The sequence below is a fragment of the Rhamphochromis longiceps genome, linkage group LG11, assembly GCF_057381845.1.
Source record: "Rhamphochromis longiceps isolate RC_006_pf linkage group LG11, R_longiceps_female_GT1.1, whole genome shotgun sequence".
NCBI classification, from domain to species: Eukaryota; Metazoa; Chordata; class Actinopteri; order Cichliformes; family Cichlidae; genus Rhamphochromis; species Rhamphochromis longiceps.
This window is the reverse complement of record NC_140567.1, coordinates 31,526,013-31,551,145: the sequence shown is the minus strand read 5'-3', so window position 1 is coordinate 31,551,145 and position 25,133 is coordinate 31,526,013. Positions and strand designations below refer to the sequence as shown.

Genomic DNA, 25,133 nt, shown 5'->3' with positions numbered 1-25,133 from the left:
CTGATTGTGTGCACCAGTATTTATCTTTTTTTTCCCCTATCCTCTCCTACCTTCTTTAATGGTTTCATCTTCAGTACTCTTAAAGTGACACCTGGTAATTGCATTCCTTTGTGTAGCTTTCTGGTCTTTGTTTTAATGTGTTTAAAGAGATAAAAAGGGAGGCGAGTGTGACATGCAGACTAATTTCAGACTACATTCTCAGTTCCCCTTTTAGCTGAGCCTCGGTAAAATGTGTGTATGTGTAAATAAAGGGGAAGAAGCCACCTACACATCTTGATAAGAGCCCATACAGCTGTAAGTGCACATTTAGGCAGCAGTGAGACTCAAAAGACTTTATTGTGCAGTTTTATAGGATTCTACTTAAGACACAGGTCTTACTGTCATGCTGTCAGTATTTATCTGTTCACATATCTGTAGATATGTGTTTGAAGGTTAACTTATCACAGTGTGGTGAAATTTTGGCAATTTTGAAAGAGCTTCTGTAAAGTGACACTGTAGCTGGACTTCCCATTTTTTAGCATTATGACCTTAAACTAGGTTCTCTGAGAGCATTTCTGCTACTATTGTGACAAAGGTCATATGGAAAAGTTTGTAGCAAAAAATATCAATTCCTAGAATTTAGTAACATCCAGATGTGCTGCAAAGAGTCAAATATACTGCGGATTAGGTCAATGATGTGAAATATTCCGTAGAAATGGCTTGCAGTTTCTTGTTAACATTAATGCAATCTAGGGTACCAAGGTTCCTCTGTCAGTTACTCATTTCAAACCTTTTTTGCAAGGAAAAACTGCATGTTGCTATTTTTAAAAAAACAAACAAACTGCATGTTGCTATTAAGAATAAATGCACAAACACAAAAGTAAAGTGTGAAATAAATATGTCAGGTATTTGTACAGAAGTGGCACCTCTGGCAGTCTTGCCAATTTTGGTCCTTGGGGGAACTGAGATGAGACTTCCCCCGCACGTGATCGTTCTAGTTCCCTTTTACCTGTCCACTCACCTGCTAGCACAGTTTTACTTTGGTCTTCTCTGCTTGTTTACTTTCACTTTTTAACTGTGCATGAGCAAAAGAACGGTTATCAAAAGGCTATATTCACAATGACTGCTTTTCTTGTGTCCCTAGAAAGGTCATGTGTTGAGAGTAGAATTTTAAAAAGCTGAGGCCGGTTAGATGGTTATTCAAGAATGAAAAGTGACAGGGAAGACAATTTGAAATGCAGAAGATCATGAGTGAGGCGAGGTTTGTGCTTTCCTCTAGAGGGAAAAAAATATTTCAATTTTTATCCACTCTTCCTCCTTTATTACGCTGTAAGAGAGACTATCGGAGAAGTTGTGTACAAATACACTCAGCGAGACCACACCACTCTTTCTGCTTGGTCAGCCAGCCGATGATAACTCGATACTGGCCTGACAAAAATAATCGGTTCAAGTTTGTGAGGGGCTTTTAGTTTGGCTCGTGACTTGCTAAAGATGACCCAGTTGTGGTATGCTTGGTGAGAGAAACTGTCCTCTAACTTAAAGAAAGAAAAGTAGCCTTTACTTTGTGAAGCATCTTCCCTTCTGTTCTGAGGAAAACATGTTTCAAAGTGACTGATCTGGACTGCTGTCCTCATTAAGGTAGTGGGTCACCCAAATTTTATTTAGTGGTGGCACAAGGCTGTATAACTGGAGTGCGTTTTTGTTGTTGGTTTTTGTTTTGTTGTTTTGTTTCTTCCCCCATGTAGCATGCACATGTAGAAGAAAGAGATTGGCCATAAATGCTTCCTACTTAGGTTAAAGCAATTTGCACTTTACTGTTTTCCAATTTTCTCTCTATTAAGTCATGACATTAATGTCCTTCTTCTAAATGGCTTTAATTATCTGATTTTCGCTTGCCAACTTAATTTAATTGAACAGTGTGACTATGTCACAGCAGCCTACATACATGTGACGTGGGTGACAGCAAAGCAGTGTAAAGTTGCTGTTATTTGATTGTTTGCATTTTTTATTTACTCACTGTGCTCACGCTTCTCTAAATGTGTTTGTGTTTGGAACATGTTATTCAAGGGGGGCTTGAAATGCTAATTTATCTCAACAATCCAGGTTTTCTCAGTAGTTCTGATGTTAGAAAACGGTGACTTTGAAATCCCAGCCAGCTTGTCTAAGCCCAGTGTAGCTGAATCCACTGCCATAAACGTTTTCTGTCTGTTGTAGCAAAGTGTGCTTGCTCTGCAAGTGCCTCCCAGGACATGCTTAGTTGTTGTTATGTTTCGTATCAACAGTAGAGGATAAACATTTTGCTCTTTCAGTAAGCCAGTTCTGGTTTTGCTCTTAGGCCTTTTCATCACATGTCACATTCTGTTCCACCCTTGTACCCTGCCTTTCTCTTTGTTTGTTGTGCTCTGTCTCGTGACTGCAGTAGAGTTTCTTACTTGCAATAATTAATTGCACTTATCTGCACCTGAGCATATAAAGGTAAAGCTTTGCCTGCAGTGATTCTGTGAAGGAAAGCTTTGGATAAGATTTTTGGCACATAACTTTGGGTGTTTGTCAGGCTTATGATAAATCTTTAATTGTTACGTGTGTGTGTGTGTGTGTGTGTGTGTGTGTGTGTGTGTGTGTGTGTGTGTGCACATGCAATTGCCCATTTTATTCAGGTAAGACTGTGAATGCATTTCATACTTCCACTAAATAGCGGGTTGTTTTATCTGATTTAATGAACAGAACATCCTGTTGAGCTGACTGTGACTGGGGGTAATAAACAAAAACCCTTAAATTTCCCAACAAGTCTGTTCATCTTGGCTTTCTGTTCATAGTAAGTCTCTCATAAAGTGCCACTCACCCTTGAAATCATTGAGGCCTTTACAAGACTGTACAATCCGTCAGCTTCCTGTGGTCTAAATGTCGACATTATAAGTACTTTCCAGTATAGACTGTGATCATAGATTTATTTTCTGAATAGATGGTGAGGGGAAAAAAGCTGCTGAAGCCTTTTAAAAGCAGCTGCTTATTCGAAGCTGAGAACTTTTTTTTTTTTTTTCTCTCTCTCTTTTTTTTGTTTTGTTTTGAGGGTATCTAACCTCTCTAATGAAGCTGTCGAATCATGCAAATGGGTTCTGACACAGTTGGGCAAAACTCTTGCACCATTCCCTTGATGTCATTTACTTTAATCACTTGCCAACTAAAAATATCTCAAATAAAAGAAACATGCTGGGACTCATTGTCACTGTCCTCGCGTAGCCTTCCATCGCTCACACTACGCCCACTTCTCAGTACAGCAGAGTGTGATGTTTGGCTTCTGCTCAGAAGAGGTTTAATGATGTAATTGGTGTTTTCAACACATCCTGCTTATCAGTTTGGGAGGGAGCTTCGATACACAGCCTTGTTTCTTTAGTTGTTTCATTGCTTTCTTTCTTTTGTAATTCTTTCTTTTCTTCTTCCTTCATTACACCTTTTCTTGTTTATTGCATAACAAATGCATCACTTTTACTTCCTGTATTGCTGTCCTTTCCGCATTTTTTGAATTCGTCCTTTCAGGGGATTTTTTCTTTCTTTTTTTCTTTTTTTTTTTTTTTTAAACTTTTCTAGTCTTCACCCCTCTGGGCACATTTCCTTTCCTTTTATTGTCATGTTGTATTTCTACTTAATATTTCCTTTGTACACCTGATCGTTTTCCTTGGCCCTTCTCATTTTCCATCTCACACTCTCTCTGCTTTCGGCTGTCTTCTGTTATACGATTTCTTCATGTTATTTCAGGTTTGCCCTTTCTCCGTCATCAGTGTGTACACAACATTTGTCCTGACTTACTGCTTTGTTTTGCTGTTCACAAAATACTTGTCTCTCTCTCCATCAAACCGCGCGCGCGCACGCACACACACACACACACACACACACACACACACACACACACACACACAAACACTCAGTTTGATAAGAAACAAATTATTTGCCATATTAGATAAGTAGCACCAGCACCCAGGGAGAAGCGGTATTGGCTGATGGGTGTGACCTTGACTGTAGATAGAAGAGAAAATAGAAACCCAGAACTCAAAGTGTTAGACAATCTATATTTGCATGTAAGGCATCATGCTGGCAGCTAATGATTCATGAATGAGTAATTATGCAGGAGAACATTAAGACTTTCCCCACTGCGTTCCCCAAGATTTGAACAATCCTTCAAAGTTAAGTTGGAAAAGATAAATTAAAAGCCTTTAAAATAACATTGACACAACCTTAGAAGTATTTGCGAAGGGTTTGAGGTAGACTCCCCCCCCCCCCCCCCCCACACACACACACACACACACACACACACACACACACACACACACACACACATATCAGCAAATTTGATCAACTCTTAATGTTAAGAATGCGTGTGCACTAAGACAGCATCTTATTACTTTACTTTAGTTATTCTGATTGCAGGCTGCAATGTTGCTGTTATATGTACTTTTACAATCGATCCAATTTGAATCAAGCAGAACTCTTTCCTTCAAGAAAACTTGTGGCAGAGAAGGTAAATATTGTATGAATCATACTTCTGACCTTCCTGTTAGAGAACAGTGTATCCAGATGTTAACTTAAATAACATTTAGGTCCTTGTTTTCCTCTTGATCTCACTGGGAAAGGTTTGTCAGGTGGTCCAGAAAGAAAGGGGCGGGGGGGAAGAAAAGTAGATGTCCGTACTCGTGACTTCAATGCTAATCTGAGAAGTGGGTCATGGCGACAAGGCTAAAAAGTTTGCAAAGTGATGGGTCAAGCTCACATCCGTTCAAAGACGCAGGTTTTTAAGTGCTGACTGTGGTGGGATGGAGTAAGGCTGACGTATGAAGTTGGACTTGTGTGTGTTTTAAACATAATGAAATATGCATTGGGCCTGCTATATATTCCACGTCACCTCTCAAGACTCAGCAGGAGATTGAAGTGAGCATATGCAAATATCTCACATCATACTGCTAATACAGCATGTGAACAGGATGTCTTTGGTGTTTCTTGAACACAGGCATTTGAAGGCTTAAAGTGCTTTTTTTTTCATTATTCTTTGACAATCCCCTTTTCAATTGTGGATATTTCATTTTAAAGCCAAACCACTTGTCCTTGCTGGTTATTTTGTCTATTAATGGGGGTGAAGAGCAGCAATGGCTCTCTCTGTGTTATGACGGAGCGTTAAAGTGGATGACTCAGTTTCTCCTCATCAGTGTGGCAACTGCAGATTCTGATTGAAACCAGCAGCCCACTCAGCCTGCTGCACCACACTGTGTGTTTGCAGGTCTGCTGATCTTGGTTGTAGAGAAAGGAGCAGTACTTTGACTGTAAATCTGAAAGACAGGAAGGCAGTTTGAGAATAAGATGGGAATGTACAGGATTTAGATAAGGGATGAAGGAAGAGAGGAGTAAATTTGCAGATAAAAGGATGCTTTCTTGTGATGTGACTGATGCACTGATTCAAGACAAGTCTGCATCCAGTCGGCAGGTGAATAATGGGAGCAAATCCAGAGGTGAAAATCTGACAAAATCTCACAGGTCTGGATTTATTCCCTAATAACTGGGCAATATGAAGCACACGTTGTGATGCATTACTATGATTATATAAACCACGACCATGTCGTCAAGTTTTTGCCCACAGGGGATCGTCTAGATTGTCTTGGGTGTTATTCTAATATTGTAATGTATTAGGGTGTTTACTGGTGCTGTGGGAATCTCATACAGATCGTCTCGGTTTGAACAGATGTCAGGACTTAACAAGCACATTGCTGGCTGTTGAGAGGATGCTGTGCTAGACTTGGAGTGGAAAATCTAACCCAGTTGAAAGAGAAGTACTGAGATTGTTTGGAGGAAGGCGAGCACAAAGAAGGAGAGGTAGTCAGCAAGAAAGTTCACGCTTTGCTTAATGGATGTGATTTGTTTTGACTGTCTCAGTGGTGAGCAACAAAACCTGTCCAACATGTCTTCCAGTCCCATTAGCTAGATGGGGCTCTGTGAAAGACTGTGGAGGGTTGATACTGAAGGGTTTGCAGCCGCTTATCAAATGCTTCAAGGTTGAGGTGAGGCAGTAGGGGATCCTGCAGAATGTATTTTGCTGAAATTAAAATGTTATGTGTGATGTACACAGATGCATTGATATGCTAATTATTTCCTCACCTCATTGATTAAACGTCAAGTCACATCAGAGGGACACAACAAGGCAGTCTTTGTGAAACAGGGCATACTAGAAATGTGTTGATGGGAACTTAAGAGGATGTCGTTTCATTCGTGCTGCATAGCTTTCTGACATTTATTTTCTTTGGATTATTACTTGCTAGAGTCTGTGTCTAGAGGCGTTAGGATTAGGAGAGCTGCTCCTGTTATAGTTTTTTCTTAAGGATAGTAGTTAAGTTGTCATGTTTAATATGACACTATGTAATACCATATAACTGGCTTCAGGAAGCTTCATGGAAATCTCTTGACAAACATAATCTCTGATAGCAGTGGTTATAATGTTATGTAATTTGAAACAAGAGAAAAAAAGTTTAGGGTAGTGACTCATAGATGTCCCCACATTTCTTGTCAACTTATCTTCTTTCCTTCCCTTTTCTCTTTTTATCATCCTCCCTCTCTGCCTCACTGGTGTGAATTGCTTTTTCTGGGAGAGGGGTTGGGGCAGCAGAGGAAGCTGCTGCAAGGTCAAAGCCATCTGGTCTTGTTTTGACCACCTGGGACTCTGTGTGCGTGTGTATGTGCATGTGTATGTTATTGCATAACAACTATTGCAAGCATGTCACTGAGCAGCTCTGACAGAGTTTTTTGTAGATGGGAGGATTTCCTTTTGTACTTTTGGCAATGACTCAATAGGAGCAAACAGGTGTGTTTGTGTCTGTGCTTTTCGCTAACCTTTCTACAGAAATGCAGAACAGAAATTACAAACAAGAGAAGCGGACTTTTATTTTAATATTTATGTTACCGTACACGTTGGACTGTAATTTGTAACTGTTATTGTATGAAGAAGTATAGGAAATCATTACAAGTGCTTTAACTGACTTGGAAAATGTGACTAGAGAAACTGAACATGAACTACTTTTGTAAAAGAGGTAGGTATACCAAATCTGACATATCTCCGCCCCCCCCCCCAAATACCTTCCCTTTAGCATAAATGACTTGACCATCAAGTAGCATCTGGCGCATCAGCAATGCCAATAGCAATACCAACATAAATGACTACATATACCTTAACAGCATCAGCATATGACTCCTCAAGTGTCCTTATTCAAGCCTTGTTTGTAGCTGATAACTAGCTTTGTTATCTGAGCCAATTTGGAAGAGTGAAGAGATGCAGAGAGGCATCTAAAATGCACACTAACGAGATGTTATTACTTGAGGAAGCAGCAAACACTGTGTACAGTTCACTCATGACTGAGCCCCTTAGTCACATTTTAGGCTGCTGTAGTTACTTCTGTGGGCACGCTTTCACAGAGGGATGACACTATGCACTGCTAACATTACCTTCGCTCACATAAATAGACTTGGAGCAGTCCCTCTCTTCCCTACAACATTGGACTCTTGTCACAAATGCATTACCCATCAGGCTCTCTTCTTGCACAGGATGGGCTCTGCCTGTAACCCAGTAAAAATGAAAGTAGAGGTAGTGAAATTAGGTGAGTTTAAATACCTGGGGTCAACCATGCAAAGCAAAAGGGAGTACACAAGAGAGGTAAGTAGAAGCGAGTGCAGGCAGGGTGGAGTTTTATACTAGATTCCAAATATATAATTATATTCTGAATTATGTTCAAATTTCAAAGAAATCCACTGTTTAAAAAAACAACAACACTTTTATAGAGAGAGATTTTAAGCTATTCTTGCTTTCATCCTGTCACCGTGTGAAGTGCAGGAAGTGATGCTTTCATCAACATAGCAACATTTGCGGATTATTCTTTGTTGCAGAAACTTATTAAATTTATTTAACTGTATTAAAAAAAAAGAAGCTCTTAACTGTTAGCCCTGTCAGGTGGTACAAATCTGTCTAAAAAGCAAACCCCGGTTAAAACTTGTCCCCTTGAACACACGACAGCAGCCATCTATCTACCCCTGTTCATATCTGGGTTAAATTGCACGTGTCAGACCGTGAAGTGGACATCAGAGGCTTAGGTTTCCTCCCTGCTGCTGAAGTCATCCGTTTAGCCCCAAAGCTCTCACATTTATCTAGGCCAGTCACAGTTCGTTCCCCCTCTCCTGGTATAAACAGCAACATCAGATAGATGGCTGAGGTTAGTCAGGCGTACAGAGACATAAAGGATATCATGTTTACAGCATTCTTGCACTCTTCAGTCGGCATCTTTAATAGATGCCATTGTCCCAGATTGTGCTTCTCCTTTAGAGAAAATTAATTGCCAGGCTTGATGGAGCGGCACAGATAAAAATAATCAGATTTCCTGGAAAGCTGGCTGAATCAGGTCACTTTGAAAACAGATTCTGTCTCGTGCATTCCCAAACCTTTTTTCTTGGATGGAAAACAAACTGATTTGTGGTTTGTGTGGATCTCCTCCTACATTAGTCTGGGTACACAAGTGTTGCTCTTACAATGTTTCTCATGAATGTGTTTTTAAAAGGCATATTCCTGCTCAAGTAAAGAAACAAACACCCACATTAAACATGAGCAAATGTGTTATTTCAACAGACTGTGAAATCTGGGCATGTCTTACTTTCAATTTCTGTGGGTTGCTGTGAAGGTCAGTGTAAAGTCTTTATCATAAAGGCTCATTTTATACAACTTTGTCCTTTGACAACTGTGACTGATGATCACATTTGTTCTTTCTCGATGTCCTCTCATCCTTCTATGTTCTTCACCTGTTGGAGTTTGACTGATTTACAGATTCTCACACACAAATGGGCTCCATCCATTTCTTTTTTTTTAACATCTATTTTACTTGGGTCGTCTTGGTAAGATTACATTTCTCATGATCCTGCATTCATCCTTTTTTTTTCATTATTTTCCTTGTAATCACAAGTAAATCAAGTTTTCTTATTTTAAAAGGGACTTGGATAATTGAAGCAGCTGTTAAAACAAATTGCACTTGTCTCAAACAGAGGGGCATACATGACATCACAGATCTGTCAGAAGTCTTGCATTACTTACATGTTGGATTCCCTCTGGAGGCTTCAATCTCTGAACATTTCATAGGGAGTGATTAAAGAGTGATTAAAATATGAAGTAGAAGAGCAAATGGTTGGAAGAAAGAGGAAGAGATAAGTGATGATTTTTGCAGAGGTGCAGGGTGAGGAGAGATGGGGATTAAGCATGGTGTGTTGGGAAAGACGTAAAAAGAGGCAGACAAAGTCCTAAATGTGGCTAGCAAGAGAGATTAAGTTGACTATAGGAAGTGACAGATTGGAAGAGAAAGGAAGGATAGCCATTGCTGAAGATTTGGTAAAGGGTCTGATGGTGGGAGAGAGCTCAGTGGATGTAGATGGAAGGAGACAAATGGATAGCAATGACAGGAAGGAGTAATGGTAGAACAATGGGGGGGGGGAAGAGGCTGATGCAGAAAGAGAAATGGGTAGAAATGCTGGAAGGATAGCCAAAGGCGCCAAAACTACCGGACCAGAATTAGAGGAATGAGACACTTCAGGTTATTTATTATTGTCATGCAGTTGTCAAAGCGTTGTCATAGACTGCATAAAGGTTGAAGGCAACCTCTTATCTCAGTAATCAGAGAGTAGTCAGTTATAAAATGCATGCATTTTATAGAAGTGAGAGCAACACTCTAATGTTCTTTTTTTTTTTTTTTTTTATTAATGTTTAACTGTACTCATGTGGGCGTAACTTGCTGGTTCAGGTGCACACATGCTTTTGGCTTTGTAGCATTCAGCAGTGAGAGCATGCATATTAATGAGGGTGCTTTGTTTTTGCTTTGTTTTATCTCTTCTCCGCTTTCTGCTTCACCTTTTGCCTTTCTTCCAAGCACTCCCCTCTCCCTCTTTCATCCTTCTCTCTCTTGGTTGCTTATGAGTGTTGCCTTTGAACTCTGGCTTGGTGATGACAGCACTGGCGTTTTACTTGCTTGTAGTTGACATGTTGACACCACAAAGGGAAGAAAAACTTGGATAAAGGGAGAAAAACAGGCCTTTATTTCTGTGTTGTCACATGTTTTGTTGTTTGTTGGGATTTGACTGTCTGAGATGTTCTTGAAAACTCAACCATTTAAAAACATGAACACATTTCTTGCTTTGACAACAATTTGCAGAGAAGAGGAGTCTATCGATCCCCTGTTGAAGCTGAATGAGGAGAAGTTTTGGATTTTAAGTTTGGTGTGTACTGAGATGGCATCTTTAGTTCCTTTTCAGCTTCAAAAATGACCTTCTGATTTAATTCTTACTAAAGCAGACCAAGCAGAGAGTAGTGCTGACAGAATGGGGAGGTGAGCGCAGGAGGTAGATGGAGATGGAGTGAGCACGTGCCTGAAGGGTTTCTTGTGGGCAACGTGAGAACAGAGGAGGTGGTAGTGAGGGAATGTGAGAAAAGGAAAAAAAAGTGGTGCTGAAAGGTGATAATCGGTGAGGAGGTGACAGATGGAGAGACAACTTTAGCATTCTTTTTCTCAAATGTGAAGTTTGACTCAGAACTAAAAACTGTGACCGTGAAATTTACAGAAACCCAGTTCTGCTGTCTGTTTCGCAGTAGTGAGCATGCAAACATCAGCTTGAAAGATGCAGTCTGGTCCAATAAACAGTCTGTATGATTTCATAAATTTGCTCATTAATTGTGTCATATGGTGGAAATACATGTGTTGATGCAACTGGACAAAACATCAGTGATGTTTCTGGAATCAAATGTTGACGTATTCTATATTTACAGTGATGCTTTTTACTAACAGTCTTTTCTATGAGCTACAGATCGAGATTGTTTGGTAGAGATGGACGGACAGCTGATGTTGGCATACTAATATCGTCTCTGTGTAAATATTTTCCTTTTTTAATCATTTTACCACAGTGAGCATCTTCCTTTGTCCTGCCTACAAAGAGGAAAGCCAAAGACGTCTTGGCTTCTCCCTAGAATAATTACCAAGACTGCATAATCCCTTCAAAGAACCATTCTCAGCCAAGAAAAATACAGGCTTTTTACATTTGTTTGTTTGTTTGTTTTGTTTTTAAGTGTTTTATTAGTGTTAAACTTTTCGTCATCAGTTGATCTTCCACTGAGATGCTTCCCAGTATGGGAACCCACCGACTGGTCTACCTGGCAATTTACCAAGAGTGTATGGTTCCTGACTTCCTGTTCAAATGCAGATCAATTTAAAGAAGTAAATCCAAGCATTATTTGCTCTCTACTTGGATTGTTACCAGCAGCAGCCAAAGCTGCAGGTTTCATTTGTCCCTGATGAAAAAAGAAAATCAGAAAGCTCCACAAAATAGTGTCGTTTGCTTTTGGATTGTAGAGATCTGTTACATCAAGATATCTGTTTATAGATATCTGCTTCTTTTTACCTTATGCAAGACTTGAATGCAGATGTAATTTGCATACATTAGCAAATTGAGTTTCATAAAGATCCTTAGACACACAACAGGATCAACTTATGATGACAAGCAGAGTGGCTGCAAAAGTAGGACCTTTCTGCTGGATGAGCAAAAACAAACTGATAAATCATCTGAATATTTAAATACTGATGTCACAAGAGACGACAACGTAAGAGGCATAACTGTAACTCATGCTCTCTGTAGTCTTCAGACAGTCTCGAACACAAAGCTGACCTCATGACAGCAACAAGGCAGAAGCTGTTTGGACTCTGCTGTCGTGGCATGTTGATGACCGTCGATAATGAAATTACAGTGAGCATGTGGTGATGTCAGAGTGTTTGCAGACTAGAGTTTGACTGAGAAAGCTGAGGCAAGACAGATGCTGTGTTTGTGAGTTAAACTCTGAAAGCTAACACATTCCTGGAATTTTTCAGTGAACTTCATCATTAAGACAATTTAAAGGAAACAATAAACAAATGTTCATATATATTATTAAATATAAGTGTGGCTGTGGAATAATCCTAGGCAAACAATCAGGTGTTTAAAGACAGTCAGCACGGTAAGGCATTGTTGTCTTAAGAAAAGATTGTCTTGGGTATACGCGACTGGCTTTACTGACTTTCAGACTGACCTATATTTACTGTGTTTCACAGAAACACAAATTTCTGTCCACAGCTTTTTAACTTCAACACTTGGCTCATTTAGCTTATTTTACGTGCAGTCTCTTTGAGTGCAACCAAAGACTTTCACTTAAAAGATTGTCGTATCTTTCTGATCTGCAGTGTCTTTTTGCTTGCAGTGGGCGTGTCCTCTGGATACAGTTGTCTTGTGTTGGAAGAACGGCTCAGCTGCGAGTTTCCAGTCATTACGAGTACAGCATTTTGTTTATGTTGTACATTGTGGTTCCTGTTAAAGTGAAGATAAAGTGTGACTTCACAGCAGCTGTCTTTTATATACAGCCTATGGGTGAAATATAGACTTGCAACAAAGTTTGTACAGCAACTAAGTTGATATAAACTGGGTCAGTGGAAACAACAGCTGATCTTATATTCAGCAAAGCGTTTTCAGCTGAATGTTTTCTTTCTGAGGGATCTGTCGTTCTGCAGCGTTTTACATTTGCGTCTTCATGCTGAGCTCTTCTTAATAATCTGAGCATTTCTTTCAAAACTTAAGAAAAAATGACAAGGTAAGCAGTGCTTCTTATTTCTGTCTCAGGGCGATGAAGGGAGTACTGCAGCACATCAGTGGTGACTCATAACATTCACATTACATACTGTACTTCATATGCACACCATGCACTCTTACAGTTATTCAGAAACTTCTTATTCTGGATTAGAGTGCTGTCAGCTTGAACTTTCATATGAGAAGATTAGCTGAGTGCACACTCTAACTCGATGGGTGTGCATCTTCTTTGGCAAACTTGTACTCTTTGGTTTTGTCACTTCCTTTTTCTGGTGTGGTTTTAATGCAACCAAAGAGTTTTAAATACGACGTTATTAATACTTCGTTCAGTCAACACTCTGAGCCTAACAAAGTAACACTAATCTGGGTGTTCTAGTCATTTTCGAAGACTTTGTTTCAGGACAGACGGGTGGGACATTTATTTGGAGCGTTCTAAAGTAGCAGACACAGTATTTTTTTTATTTTTTCTATTTTATTAATATATCTTAAATATCAGTGCAGCATTGAGTGACAGTGAAATTTCACACTGATTTGAAATTATTTGGTTTAAGGTGGATTTAGTACCCTACAGATCATTTTGAGGCGTCTCCTTGACTTTCCCTAATAACAACGGAGCAGTAGACAAATCCTTTAAAGGTAACGAGGCCATTGTAAAGTTAGCATTAAAAAATCGTCCATAGTCAGATTTGTAGCCAAGGGGTCTGCATTTTGTATTTTATGTTAGTGTTTTTATGTACCCAAATGGCTCAAGGATAAAAGAGTATGTCCTTCAAAAGTGTCTGAAAGTCTGCTTTCAACATTTCATCCATGAAATGTGGACTTTTCAGGCGTTCCCTTAAAAAGGATTCATCTTGTGTGTGTCATGTTTCTGTATCTCTTGCTCAAACAGTGGCATCCCTCATGTAGCTGTTGTGTAGATAAACTAGCTGGAGAGAAATGGAGTGTTGCAGTGTCAAGGCTGCAGCAGCTCTGAGCCTTTATTGTCTCTCTGTATAGCTTTTATTGGCCTGCATAGCACTGAGTTAAATGCTGCTGCTGCTGATGTGTTCAGGCAGAGCTGACAGCAGCTGATAAGACCGGCAGAAAGCAGAGGACACAGACGGGCTTTCAGCCTCACCAGATTAGAGTCAAAATGTCTCAAACTTCTGTCCATTGACACAGAAAATTATGTAGACTGTTCATACATCAGTTTTATTCACAGGTAGAGACTGATATTTCTGAATACATGAACTCAGTATTATTTTTATGATCCGGCTGATTTTACCGTTTTTCTTCCAATTTTTAAAATGTATCGATACTATCTTTTGCTCAGTCTTCTATAACAGTAAACTGAATATCTGTTGGTTGTTTGGTCAGCTAACTGATTTGTATGTGCTCACTTCACTGCATTTTAGATGAGAAATCCTTTTAAATAATAAAATATGATAATAAATTTATATTATTGGGAATAATTTTCAGAAGAATTTCCAAAAATTCTCTCAGCAGGATGCGAAACAGATTGAAGGACACTGGTAAAGATGTTCACTGCTCTGAGTTTCTAACATAAAACTAAACATTTACTGCTGACAGTGATAACTGATGTGCTGTCTAGTGTCCGGCTCGGCTCCTGTGTGCCTTCACAGTCACATGAACTGATTTAATGTGACACACAGACCTTGTCAAACCACTGCAGCGTTTATCCACAAGAAGCACATGTTGCACCGATTGTGGATTCACACTCATGCACACTGTGAACATGGTAACAGTCTTATCTTGTTTGTAACAGCAGTTTGTAGTCTCAGCTGTACAACTTTGCCTGGATTACGCAAATGGTGTTTCCGACACAACAGAGAGCTGTGTTGTTGTTGGAGTTAGTTACTATTATTTTTTTATTTATTTTTTTACACATAAAATATGAAGCAATGCACAAAACATCAGATATGCCTCAAAGCTTGTTTTTAATAATTGCTGCTAGGTGTAGGCTGAAGGTATTCTTTGGGGTTCTTCTTTTTCTACATTGTTTTTCTTTCTTGGACACATTTGACTGTATTTAAGTTGGTTTTTTTGGGACTGGGGAGGGGCTTAGTGCTTAGTGGTCATCTTGCCACTTCTCACATTCAATTGAATTTTACTTCTATAGCGTCAAATTACATCAGCAGTTGCCTTAAGGTACTTTTATACAAACCCTGCAAAACTAACTAAAAGATAACAAACACATTTTCTCTTAAAAAAAAAAATTGGTGTTTACAAGTCTGAGATTTCTTTTTTTTTTTTTTTAAAACAGTGTAAATAGATTGGTGTTTATATGAAATTACAATACTTTAGAAATTCAGAAGAACTAAAGGTTTATTTTATTTTAAAATTAGGTTCTCCTGATTTTAACTCAACAAAAACACATCTTAAAAATCTAAAGGGCCTGGTAGTTACAGCTGTTGCTGAAGAGAAGAAAACAAATTGGTAACTTTTTTTGAAACAGACGAGTGCTTGTGTTACAGCTGAAGTTTCGTAACTCAATTTTTCTAAATCAATATTATGTTTATTATTAAATTAAAGCTGCTAACAAACACACATAGAAATGTAGTGTGTTTTGTAAATGAAGTTAATATTGCCACCAGGTGATCAACTTGTTTGACCCCTGACTTGACTGGCCTGGGTGCTTCTAGCTCTTACTGGCAACAGGGCAGTTGTAAAGCTCTGTAGCCATAGAGGCAATGTATGTTGATTGTTTTCCTCAGGAAGCAACAAGCACAAGTTTATTATGGCACCAAGAAAACATTTATAGGACATGGGTAATTGTAAGAGTTGCTCAGAGAACATGAAAACTGTGTCAATAAAACCTTAAAATCTGCTAAAGTCAGTTGAAACCAAAAAACAAGAATTTAAAAACTGTATCCAATCTCTCCATCTCCCAGGCCCAGCTGGAGGCCCAGAAGGCCACCCAGGACTTTCAGAGAGCCACTGAGGTTCTGCAGGCAGCAAAGGAAACCATCTCCCTGGCCGAGCAGAGGCTCCTGGAGGAGGACAGCCGGCAGTTTGACTCCGCCTGGCAGGAGATGCTGAACCATGCCACCCAGCGGGTGAGGAGGGGGAAAAGTGGGAATCTCTTCTTCAAAAACTGAATATTATTTTGGGTTTATTTGCTAGTTTTCTGTCAACAGGAAAAATAACACTTAAACTAAATTAACTTATTGTTAATGGTCCATCTACACCAGTTATGATGCCCACTGATTATGGAGCGCTGCGACCTGCAAAATCTTTTTTTGTATTTTTCATTTATGCAAATATTTCATAAAATGTGGAAGAAAAAAAACAGGGTTCGTGGACCATTTCTAAGGTACTGAACCGAAATATTGGATGACACTGAATTCTGATTGGCTGTTGCAGGTTATGGAGGCAGAGCACACAAAGACGAAAAGTGAGCTGGTCCATAAAGAGACAGCAGCAAAATACACAGCAGCGACTGGACGCATGAAGCAGCTGGAGAAAAAACTCAAACGCACCATCAACAAGTCAAAGTAAGAGCTGAGCAGAATTTAATGGCACCTTAACTTATCTACTTCTGTTTGGGGAGTTTTAGAGCCACTGTTTGGGGTGAAAAAGGCAATAATATATTGCTACATTCATTTTTATTTTTATTTTTATTTTTTTTGCTTCTGAAATTGTTATTTGTCAAATAAGTGATCTCAAAACTTTTTAACACATTTACAAATCAAACAAATTAACTTCAATTGAAAGAAAAATTATCGCATTTTATCGTTTTGCCCATTGTGCATGAACCTAACAGATTCGTGAGCAAAAATTAGATGCAGGGACGCATCCAGAATTTTTTCGTAGGGGTGGCCATACTTCCAGTTTTAATATGCTGTTGTCAAATATAGGCTACTTGAAAAATATGGCAGAAAATAATGATATGCCTGGTTAATTTCCTGTTATTATAGTTGATATGACTGAAAATGAGTACATATGAAAACCATATAACAAACAAATTCTAAAGCAGACTGTGTGAGCCAAATGTTCAGCATCCTGTTTTTGTTTTTTTTAGTCATGACCATAGAGTCTCACTTATGGTCACACTAGAGAACTAAAACTTTCAAGATATTGGGCAGATTTTCTGCAGTCAGTTGTCATGTATGCCATGTGGAAAACAGAACCACAACACGAGACTGTAGCTGCTATTTTAGTGTTTGATGAGTTGAAATATCTTGCATATAGAACCTCAAATTAAACAATGGAAATTATGTAATAACAACAGATCTGCTCCTCCAAACGCAGCTGTTCAAACCTGCTTTGTTTTGCTTCAGTTTTCTGTAAAAGCATCACTGGCAGGTTACACTTCTTTCCATGCAGAAACTCTGTGACGTAGAGAAACTTTCATTTCCAGCCGCACTGAACGTGTTTCTTTTAATATTAATACAAAAGTCAGGTGTTAAAGGGGAAGTCTGGCTAAATGTAGCACAGTCATGGGTTCTATGGTATCACATGATAAAGGTTGCAGCTGGCAATATGGAATGATTGAAATGTTGCTCAGAATGGCCAGAAATCCCCCTTATTTTACCCTAAAACGAAATAATTTCTCAAGGGGAAAGATTTATTTATTTATTTATTTTTTAAACCAGTGCTGCAGTTTGGCAGATGGCTGTTTAGCTTCAGTTCAAAATATGAAGGGGAAAAAAATTACAAATGATCCAACAGAGTTAAGCTCCACACATTTTAATGTGAATGTTACATTCAAAATATCTATTACTGAAAAATGCAATCGATAGAAGTAATTTGCCCTTAATATACTAGAACTGCCTCATAACACATATACCTCATAACTTAAGGGTATCCAAGAAAATTGTAAAAAGGCCTTTTCAGGTTTTTGCAAATGAAAAAAACCTTTTAAACACAAGTTTTTATTTACCTTCAAAAAATTACTTAATTTCATCCAATGATACATATGAGCCTTACAAACTTAAATTCTCTGCCATTAAAACCACACAGATGAGAGCTGCTGCTTATACTAACATGCTGCAAACACCTTTGGAGTTTAGTTTGCTGTGTAGGAAAAAGTACATTTGAGCTTCGAGGCTTCAACCTCAAATAAAACTTTAGTTGAAGAATTGCAAAGTTGCATAAGCTCCCCCTTAAGTCTCATATCTTATCATTCAGAGAGGCTGTTTTTGTCTGTGTCAGCCTCCAACTCCCACTCTCTCTCTCACTGTATTTCATTCAATTCTGCAATATGTGAATTTGCATTTGAGGCATCTTCTTCTGCACAAAGATCTAGAACAGGAAGGACCATCTACTACCAAGAGCAGTTTTTGTACTTTTTGTAGGGAAGTGTACCTTTTGTAAGCCACACTTCCTTTCTCATCACTGCAATTCAAACATTGATTTGAAGTATTTGTTAGAGAAATCACTAGCACATAGTTTCACTTAACTTTTTCTAGTCTCTGTTTGTCTGTAATTTAGGTTTAGATGAATTTCTGGTAATTCCAAAAGTTTCACAACTGTTTTATTGGGGTTTTTTGTAACTGTTATAAACCTTTTGTCCCATTCACCCTCCCTATTTATGACTGAATAGGCAGCAACAACTACTCAAAAACCACCAAAGAAGGAAGAAAAGAGTAAACTCTCACCATCTCTCATCCATTTTGCTTGACAGACACAAGTACTTGTTGAATTTTAGATCCAGAGTTTGCTTACAAGACAGAACCATCAGATTTACATTCAGTCGAGTTTCCCAAAACAATTATCTGGTTCCCACGTGAACACTGAAACTTTGCTTGCTGTAATTGTTTCTCTTGGGCATACTGGCTATGAAATCCATGATCTGTGTTTGGTGCTTTACATTCCACAGTTTATCAAAAGATAGCATGGGGCTTTATCAGTGGCTAATTCCCAGAATTAAAGACAATAGTCTACAACGTTTCCCCGTTTATCACGATGTGCATACTGTAACTCGCAGCAGGAACGGTGCAGAATTACAGAGGAACTCAAATACAGATACTCCACTTAACTCATTACTAACACAAAGGCAGGCTTGTGCATTTAGTTCTCCACCATTTGCACTTTCACTCAGTATAAGTTATTTTTCTCTAATACATGCTGACAATATTTTATGTAATCATTTTACTTACTATTTCAAGAATCTGAGTACCTATCAAAATGAGCATACGCATAAAAAATAAAGGTTGATATTTGCTCTGTTGTTGATGTTTACCCTAAACGGCACCAAAAAGAGCTGCTGCAATCTTTTTTGGTAGAGTTTAAAACAATGTCTTTCTTGTCACACGATCTAGTCGTTGTTGCTCGATCAGTGAAGTCCCAGCTCCGATTATTAAAGCTGGAATCTTCTAACTGAATTATCAGCTGCAGCCTTGCCGTGTGTTGCCTCAGCAGGGTGTTAATCCATTTTGCATCGTTCGCTCATCCAACATCACAGCCCCCTTTATCTCCCTTTCCTTTGCTGGGTTGCCATGGTGATGATGTGGGTACCGGTCTTTTCTAGGTTAGTCTGTTTTTCCCCCCACGTTCTGTCTGTCCTGACCTCTGCTCCTCCTCCTCCTTCACAGGCCCTACTTTGAGATGAAGGCGAAGTACTATCTGCAGCTAGAGGTATGTGACCCACTGTTGTGCTTTTACAAACCACTTACCACCTCTGTTCTGTTTTATTGTTTCTTTAGACACTGTCAGATCCTAATACAGGGTTAAACAGCTTGACCAGAAACTGCAGTGACTTTTTCTTCTTTTTAATTGAATGTAGATCAACCCGTGCTTGAGGGTTTAATCAGATTAAAGCTGTTTATTCCCAAACTTGATTAGAAACCACAGCTGTTAGCATTGTTAGAGAGAAAGTGCATCATGCTTTGTTTTATGCCATCTAATTAGCATGAGACACTGCATCAGTAATGTTGATTTTTGTCTTCTGCAGGACATGGAGGAAACTACATTTTTGCATTTAAATATATTAAACTTTCATGAGGTGGTTCTAAAATGTTTGTGTTTCTCTCCTTTGGAGAGGACAGCAGCTGTAGTCAGCTCTAATTCTAGTCGACAGCAGAATACAAAGCTTCCACCTCTGAGCATCAAAGATCTGAATTGTCAGACCTTCCTTAGCACAGAGAAACACTCCAAACTGACCCAAAATCGCCTGTTTATTTTTCCCCCAGAACCTGAAGAAGACTGTGGATGAGAGGCAGGTCAAGCTGTTTCAGGCAAAAGGCGAATACAAGACAGCTCTCAAGAACCTGGAGATGATTTCCGATGAGATCCATGAGCGACGGCGTACCTCTGCCATGGGCCCCCGGGGACGCGGCGTTGGCGCAGAGGGGAGCAGCATTTCTGGGGACGACATCTCCAACTTTAAGATGGACTCTGACGGAGTGTCCAGTGAGTACAAAAACAGTCTTCTTGTCCTTCACTTCATCTCATGAGTCTGTCAAAGATGCTGGTTATGTGGACTCACTGCAAATGTTGAACTGCATGTCTCTGCACACTTCAGCACGACTCAAATGATTCTCTGGACACTTCAGATGATTCAAAGGCTAATTAGTAAAGGTTAAACGTTTCCATGTTTTTGCTCTGTCGATCCGTGCAGCATCAGCTGCTCACTTTGGTGCCTCTCTAAATGTCAGCGATTGCTGTAATGAGATTTCGTTGCAGTCTTGTTGCCATTTAGCAGCACTTAGTGTTAAAGACAACTGAGAAACTTTGAAAACATGGCAGACAAGGAAATCACACCTCTTATGTGTTAATAAGCATGCTCTATCAGAGGGTATCTGTGGGATGCAATAACTGTCTATTTAGCAAAATCTAACTCTTACTCTAAAGATCCATCCACACAGAGGAGACCAGCAGTGATGCAGTGAGACCACAGAAGGTCAATAAATTTAGTGATTTGTAGGTCTTCAGTTAAACCTTTAATTTTTAGATGAGCTACTAGAGGGAAGAATGATGCTGATTGCCATATTAGGGGCTGGTAAATATATCAGAGGGTTGTCTATACAACTGAATTAGAAGGTTACCAGTTGTGTGTAGTTACCTATGCAGTCAGTAAACCTCCTATTGCCAGGAGACTGGCCATTAGAGACCAACTGTTAGCTCTAAGCAATGCACAATAGCAAATTTCATATGTGAGCAAGGATGGAAAGTTATTCCAACCCTTAAAATAGGCCTCACAGGTTGTCAATCAACAGCAAATTAATTGTTGCATGTTATTATTTGCTAGGTTGTTCAATCTTAGGCAGCTATAATCTGAATTAAGTAAAACCTGGAGCTAGGTCGGGCAGGCAGCTAATGCTTCACTGAGTCATATACTAAACACAGCCTCTCAATGTGGAGGTTTATTCGAGCTGTGAAATCTCACCCGTCTCTCTGTGTGATAATGTCAGTGCCGCAGCCTGGTATTATAACCCTGCCACCACCCTAGTTTTATCCGTACGCTCTAGGGAGATGTATAGACTCATCGATTTCATGTGTTACATATTTTGAGAAGGTGATAAGCTCGCAGCTTTGATGCCAAACTCACACTCTGTTCTGCTGCAGTAATAAATTACATAAATTGTTTGACAAAAAGCAGTTTGGGGGGGTTTGAGACCGATGATGGGACAAAACAAGATATTAGGAGGCGGCATAGAAAATATAAATTTTAACTCTTCAGTACTTTTAATGGTGTTACCATAGTAACAGCAGTTCAGTCCAGAGAGACACTGATGCGTGGCTGAAATGAAAGTTTACTAATTTTGCATTCATGTAATTTGATTTATGTTAGGAAGATGTAACACTTTGTGTGAATATGATGTGACAGATGAGTCCTCTCACTTCTATTTATATCTGTGTACACACACACACACACACACACACACACACACACACACCTTTCCCTTCTTCCTTCCTTGTCATAATTCCTCCATACCTTTTTCTGACTTTATCATCATTCTCCTTCCATTTTTCCACCCTCTGTTCCACAACTCTTTCTCCTTTACCCTTGTCATTTTCTTCCTTCCATCTTATAAAAACCTCCCTATTCTCATCTCGCCCTTCTTTCATCTGTCCTTTCACCGGCATCTCTTCTTCATTCCTTTTTCTCATTTTTTTTTTTTTTTTTTTTTTTTTTGCTAATTGCCTTCTTGTGCCTCTGCCTCCCTCCCACTCTTCTATTCCCCTCCCTCTGCTACAGTGGCATCAGTGTGTTTTGATGAAGACCCGTGCGGAGGAGGCGGCATCATGTCTGAAGACTCTGAGACTCATTCCACCTGCAGCCTGGGTTCGTCTCCCAGCAGCCCGCAAGAGGAGCTGTCACCCTGCCCCTTCGCCAGCTCCTCCTCGTCTTCCTCCTCCTCTGCCTCCCCGTCCCCCACTCCATCCACCTCCTCCTCCGCGTCCTCCCCGGCTCCTCTGTCCAGGCCCTGCAGTCTTGACCTTCCCAGCACCGTGTCGCTGTCTGACTTCGGCCTAATCTCGCCGGTGCTCGGGCCTCGCAGCGAGTGCAGCGGCGCTTCATCACCTGAATGTGATATAGAGAGAGGTGAGTGATGAGAGAGAAAATCCGGTTTAACCCCATGAAGCTTGCAGAAACTGAAGATGCAAACCCATAATGCACTGATGCACCATCACAAATCAGCTCCTGCTGATATCAGAAGGTCCCTCCAGCTTTCAATTTCCCCGTTTAAAATTCAAAAGTGGTCATTGATATGGTAATATGCGATAACTGAGCCTGTTAATGGAGAAAATGCTAATTTGACCCAGTGTCGATAACCTAACTCCACTGTAGATATATTTAAAAAAACAAAAAAAACAAACATCATTCAGATAAGGAAAAACTCAGACGGCAACGAAAGGTTTGTTTCATGGATGACTCCATTTGTGTGTATTTGCACACAGAAGGCAGTGAAAGTTAAATGGAAGTGTGATGGATGATATTTAAGAATCTATTGTTGGTAACACACAGTCTCCTCCTCCCTGCGTGGCTCACACCTGCTCAAGCCAACATGACTATTAGTCAAAGTGACAGCGAGGCGAGTGCCTCACCTGCAGAAAAAATATTCATCTGCATATCGTCCTGCAGAGAGGAAATGATTCACATAACTTTAGTGACCCTTAATAAAAATTTTGGAGATTTGTTAATGTATCTGTCCAGCTTTTGGTCAAATTTTTCCTGTTATTTGTCTTAGAGAAAAGGTTTTAAAATGAACAAACTTACTTTAACACGCTTTGCAACAGAGAGCAATATTTTCTATAAAAGGACACATTTAATCAGCACTTTGTTGGTTTAAAAAAAAATTGCCTTCTTTTAAAAATTATGTTAAAGAACAAAACATTTCATGTTCACTGACCACCTCCTCCTTTGCCTCAGGTGACCGGGCTGAAGGTTCAGAGGGAAATCTAGACAATGCTCCAACCAGCAATGGCAACAACAACATCAGCTTGACATCCAGCACCAAGAAGAGCTTCAGCCTGGAAGCACGCTTCAGCTTTCTGAACCTGCGACGCCCACGAGCCGACAACACCAAAAACACAGACAGCCTTTCCCAGAAGCCTGAACCCGGGCAAACTGTGGTCCTGGTCAAAGGAGTGTGAAGAACAAAAAGAGAATGTGTTGAAAGGAGTTTGACTCGCCCTTGACTCATTTTGAACCAAATTGGTGTGAGCTGTTTGTAAGCTAGCTGCCACTGCTGCACTCCATTGCCAGTGTTTGTGGTCAAAGAGAGACTTTGAATGTCATAGTTAGTGTATATTAGCTTTGTAAATATACATCTGTGTTTTCCCTTTCTGAAGGACACGGCACCTTTTGAACTCATGTATTACATATAAAGAGCACTGTTATGTTGGCAATGTTTTTGTTAAGGGTGGTGAAAGGTATAAAATTATGTTCTTTTTTTCACTAAAAGTTGAAAATGCGTCTGTCACAAAAGCAAATTGCGTACACTAACTGCGTGCATCTAAAACCTGCTCTATTAAACAACTCGTAAAAGTGAACTTGTTACTGTTAATGATGTTCTGTATACTATGCAGGAAGAAGTTCTGCGTGGTGCAACAGTGAAAACAAGTGTGGAAATGCTAAAGCTAAATAAATAGTCTGACATGTGCTCCTGTATTTGTTTAGAACTATGTTGTAATTTTGAGATTGTGTATGTGACGTGTCTGAGTTTAGATTCGACTGTTTTAAAATTGTTTATTTTCCACATAAACTGCAAATATAATTAAATTTGAAATCGAAGCATGGTGACGAAACCAAAGTGTCTCAATTATATGCACAGAAACGCTCCCCATACTTTCCCCTGAGCTGAAAATGAGGTGAATGATGATTGAGTTCACCATAAGCAGAAGTATTCCCTGTGAACCAAAAGCTCAGGCTTGAGCTACTCTAAACACTCCCTTTCAGATAATTTTTTCTACTTGTGTCAGTGGGATATCATCGAAAGATTGTAAGGTCGTCTCAGGCAGATGGCTGTGTGTGAACAAAGGCTCCACCCACTTGCAGTTTAAATCTTTTCTTTATGAGGGGCAGCCAATCAGAAGAATGCATAAATGTGGGGGAGAAGGGTGAGTGGATGAATCAAAGGTCTAGTATAAGATAAATATGGATTATTTTGAACTGTGAATCAGAAAATCTACTGTAGTGGAGTCCAAGAATAGAAATATGGTGTTGGAAATGTGTATAATCGGTCGTCATTAATTTTTTTTTTTTTTTTTTTTTCTAAATGACATCAGAAACAGCAGTATGCGACATTACGTGATGGCAGAGCTTCAGTTCATCCTTTGTCATTTTTTTTTTTTTTTTAATAAATAGGACAGGGGGAATGAATGAGAGAGAGAGGGGGAGAGAAAGAAAGAAAACCAAAGGGGAGAAGAGACGGTGAGAAGGGGGGGGAAGAGAGAGAAAAAAAAAAAAAAAAAACTCCTGGGTCACCTGTATGGAGAAAAAACAAACAAACAAACAAACAAACAAAAACAAACAGAGGAGACAGCAAACAACAAAGAGCAACATAATAATAGAGAAAACAAAGCACCATCACAATAAACTAGCTAGTCATAGATATCAGTATTTACTAAGTAATAAACGATATTGTGCAGCACGCAAGATAGACAGCGCACAGTGTGCTTTGAGGCAGCAGCCAAGAAAGCTTTAGTCCGCGTCTGTGAATACCCATGTGTGCATACCTGTGTGGATCAGCATGCTTGCATTCCAAAGGTTTCTCCATGTAATGATCTGCTAGGGAGTGTGGGGGGGGCCACAGCCCCGTCCTCCAGGGTGTGAAGCGGGTATGGAGGAGATCAAAACTCCAGACATCCAGAGGCCCCCAGAACACAAGAGACCATGGAAGACCAACAGAGGGGCAGCCGCGCCACTGTCCCAGTAAGAGCTGAGGAGAGTCCCAGATGAGGGCTCGCCCAGCAGCCGCGGAGCAGAAGTCAGGGGGAGTTGCAGTGACGCGCCCGTGAGCTCCGCCGGCCCCCAGCTGCGCCTGAGTGACCGAGCCCTAGGCCGAGAGGCCGGGGGCACCCCACCTCCAAAGGGG

At 39.8% G+C, this 25,133-nt stretch overlaps 1 protein-coding gene across 1 annotated transcript in view; it reads left to right on the top strand.

The window, feature by feature from the left end:
• The window catches only part of sh3bp5b (SH3-domain binding protein 5b (BTK-associated)), a 31,097-nt gene extending 6,528 nt beyond the window's left edge, over positions 1-24,569 (top strand). The window contains exons 4-9 of the mRNA XM_085423655.1: positions 15,540-15,704; positions 16,012-16,142; positions 19,185-19,227; positions 19,782-20,001; positions 21,791-22,138; positions 22,967-24,569. Coding sequence (XP_085279781.1) covers positions 15,540-15,704; positions 16,012-16,142; positions 19,185-19,227; positions 19,782-20,001; positions 21,791-22,138; positions 22,967-23,190 — 1,131 coding nt within the window. The 3' untranslated portion in view covers positions 23,191-24,569. The remainder of the gene's footprint in view (positions 1-15,539; positions 15,705-16,011; positions 16,143-19,184; positions 19,228-19,781; positions 20,002-21,790; positions 22,139-22,966) is intronic.
• Positions 24,570-25,133: the final 564 nt, after the last annotated feature.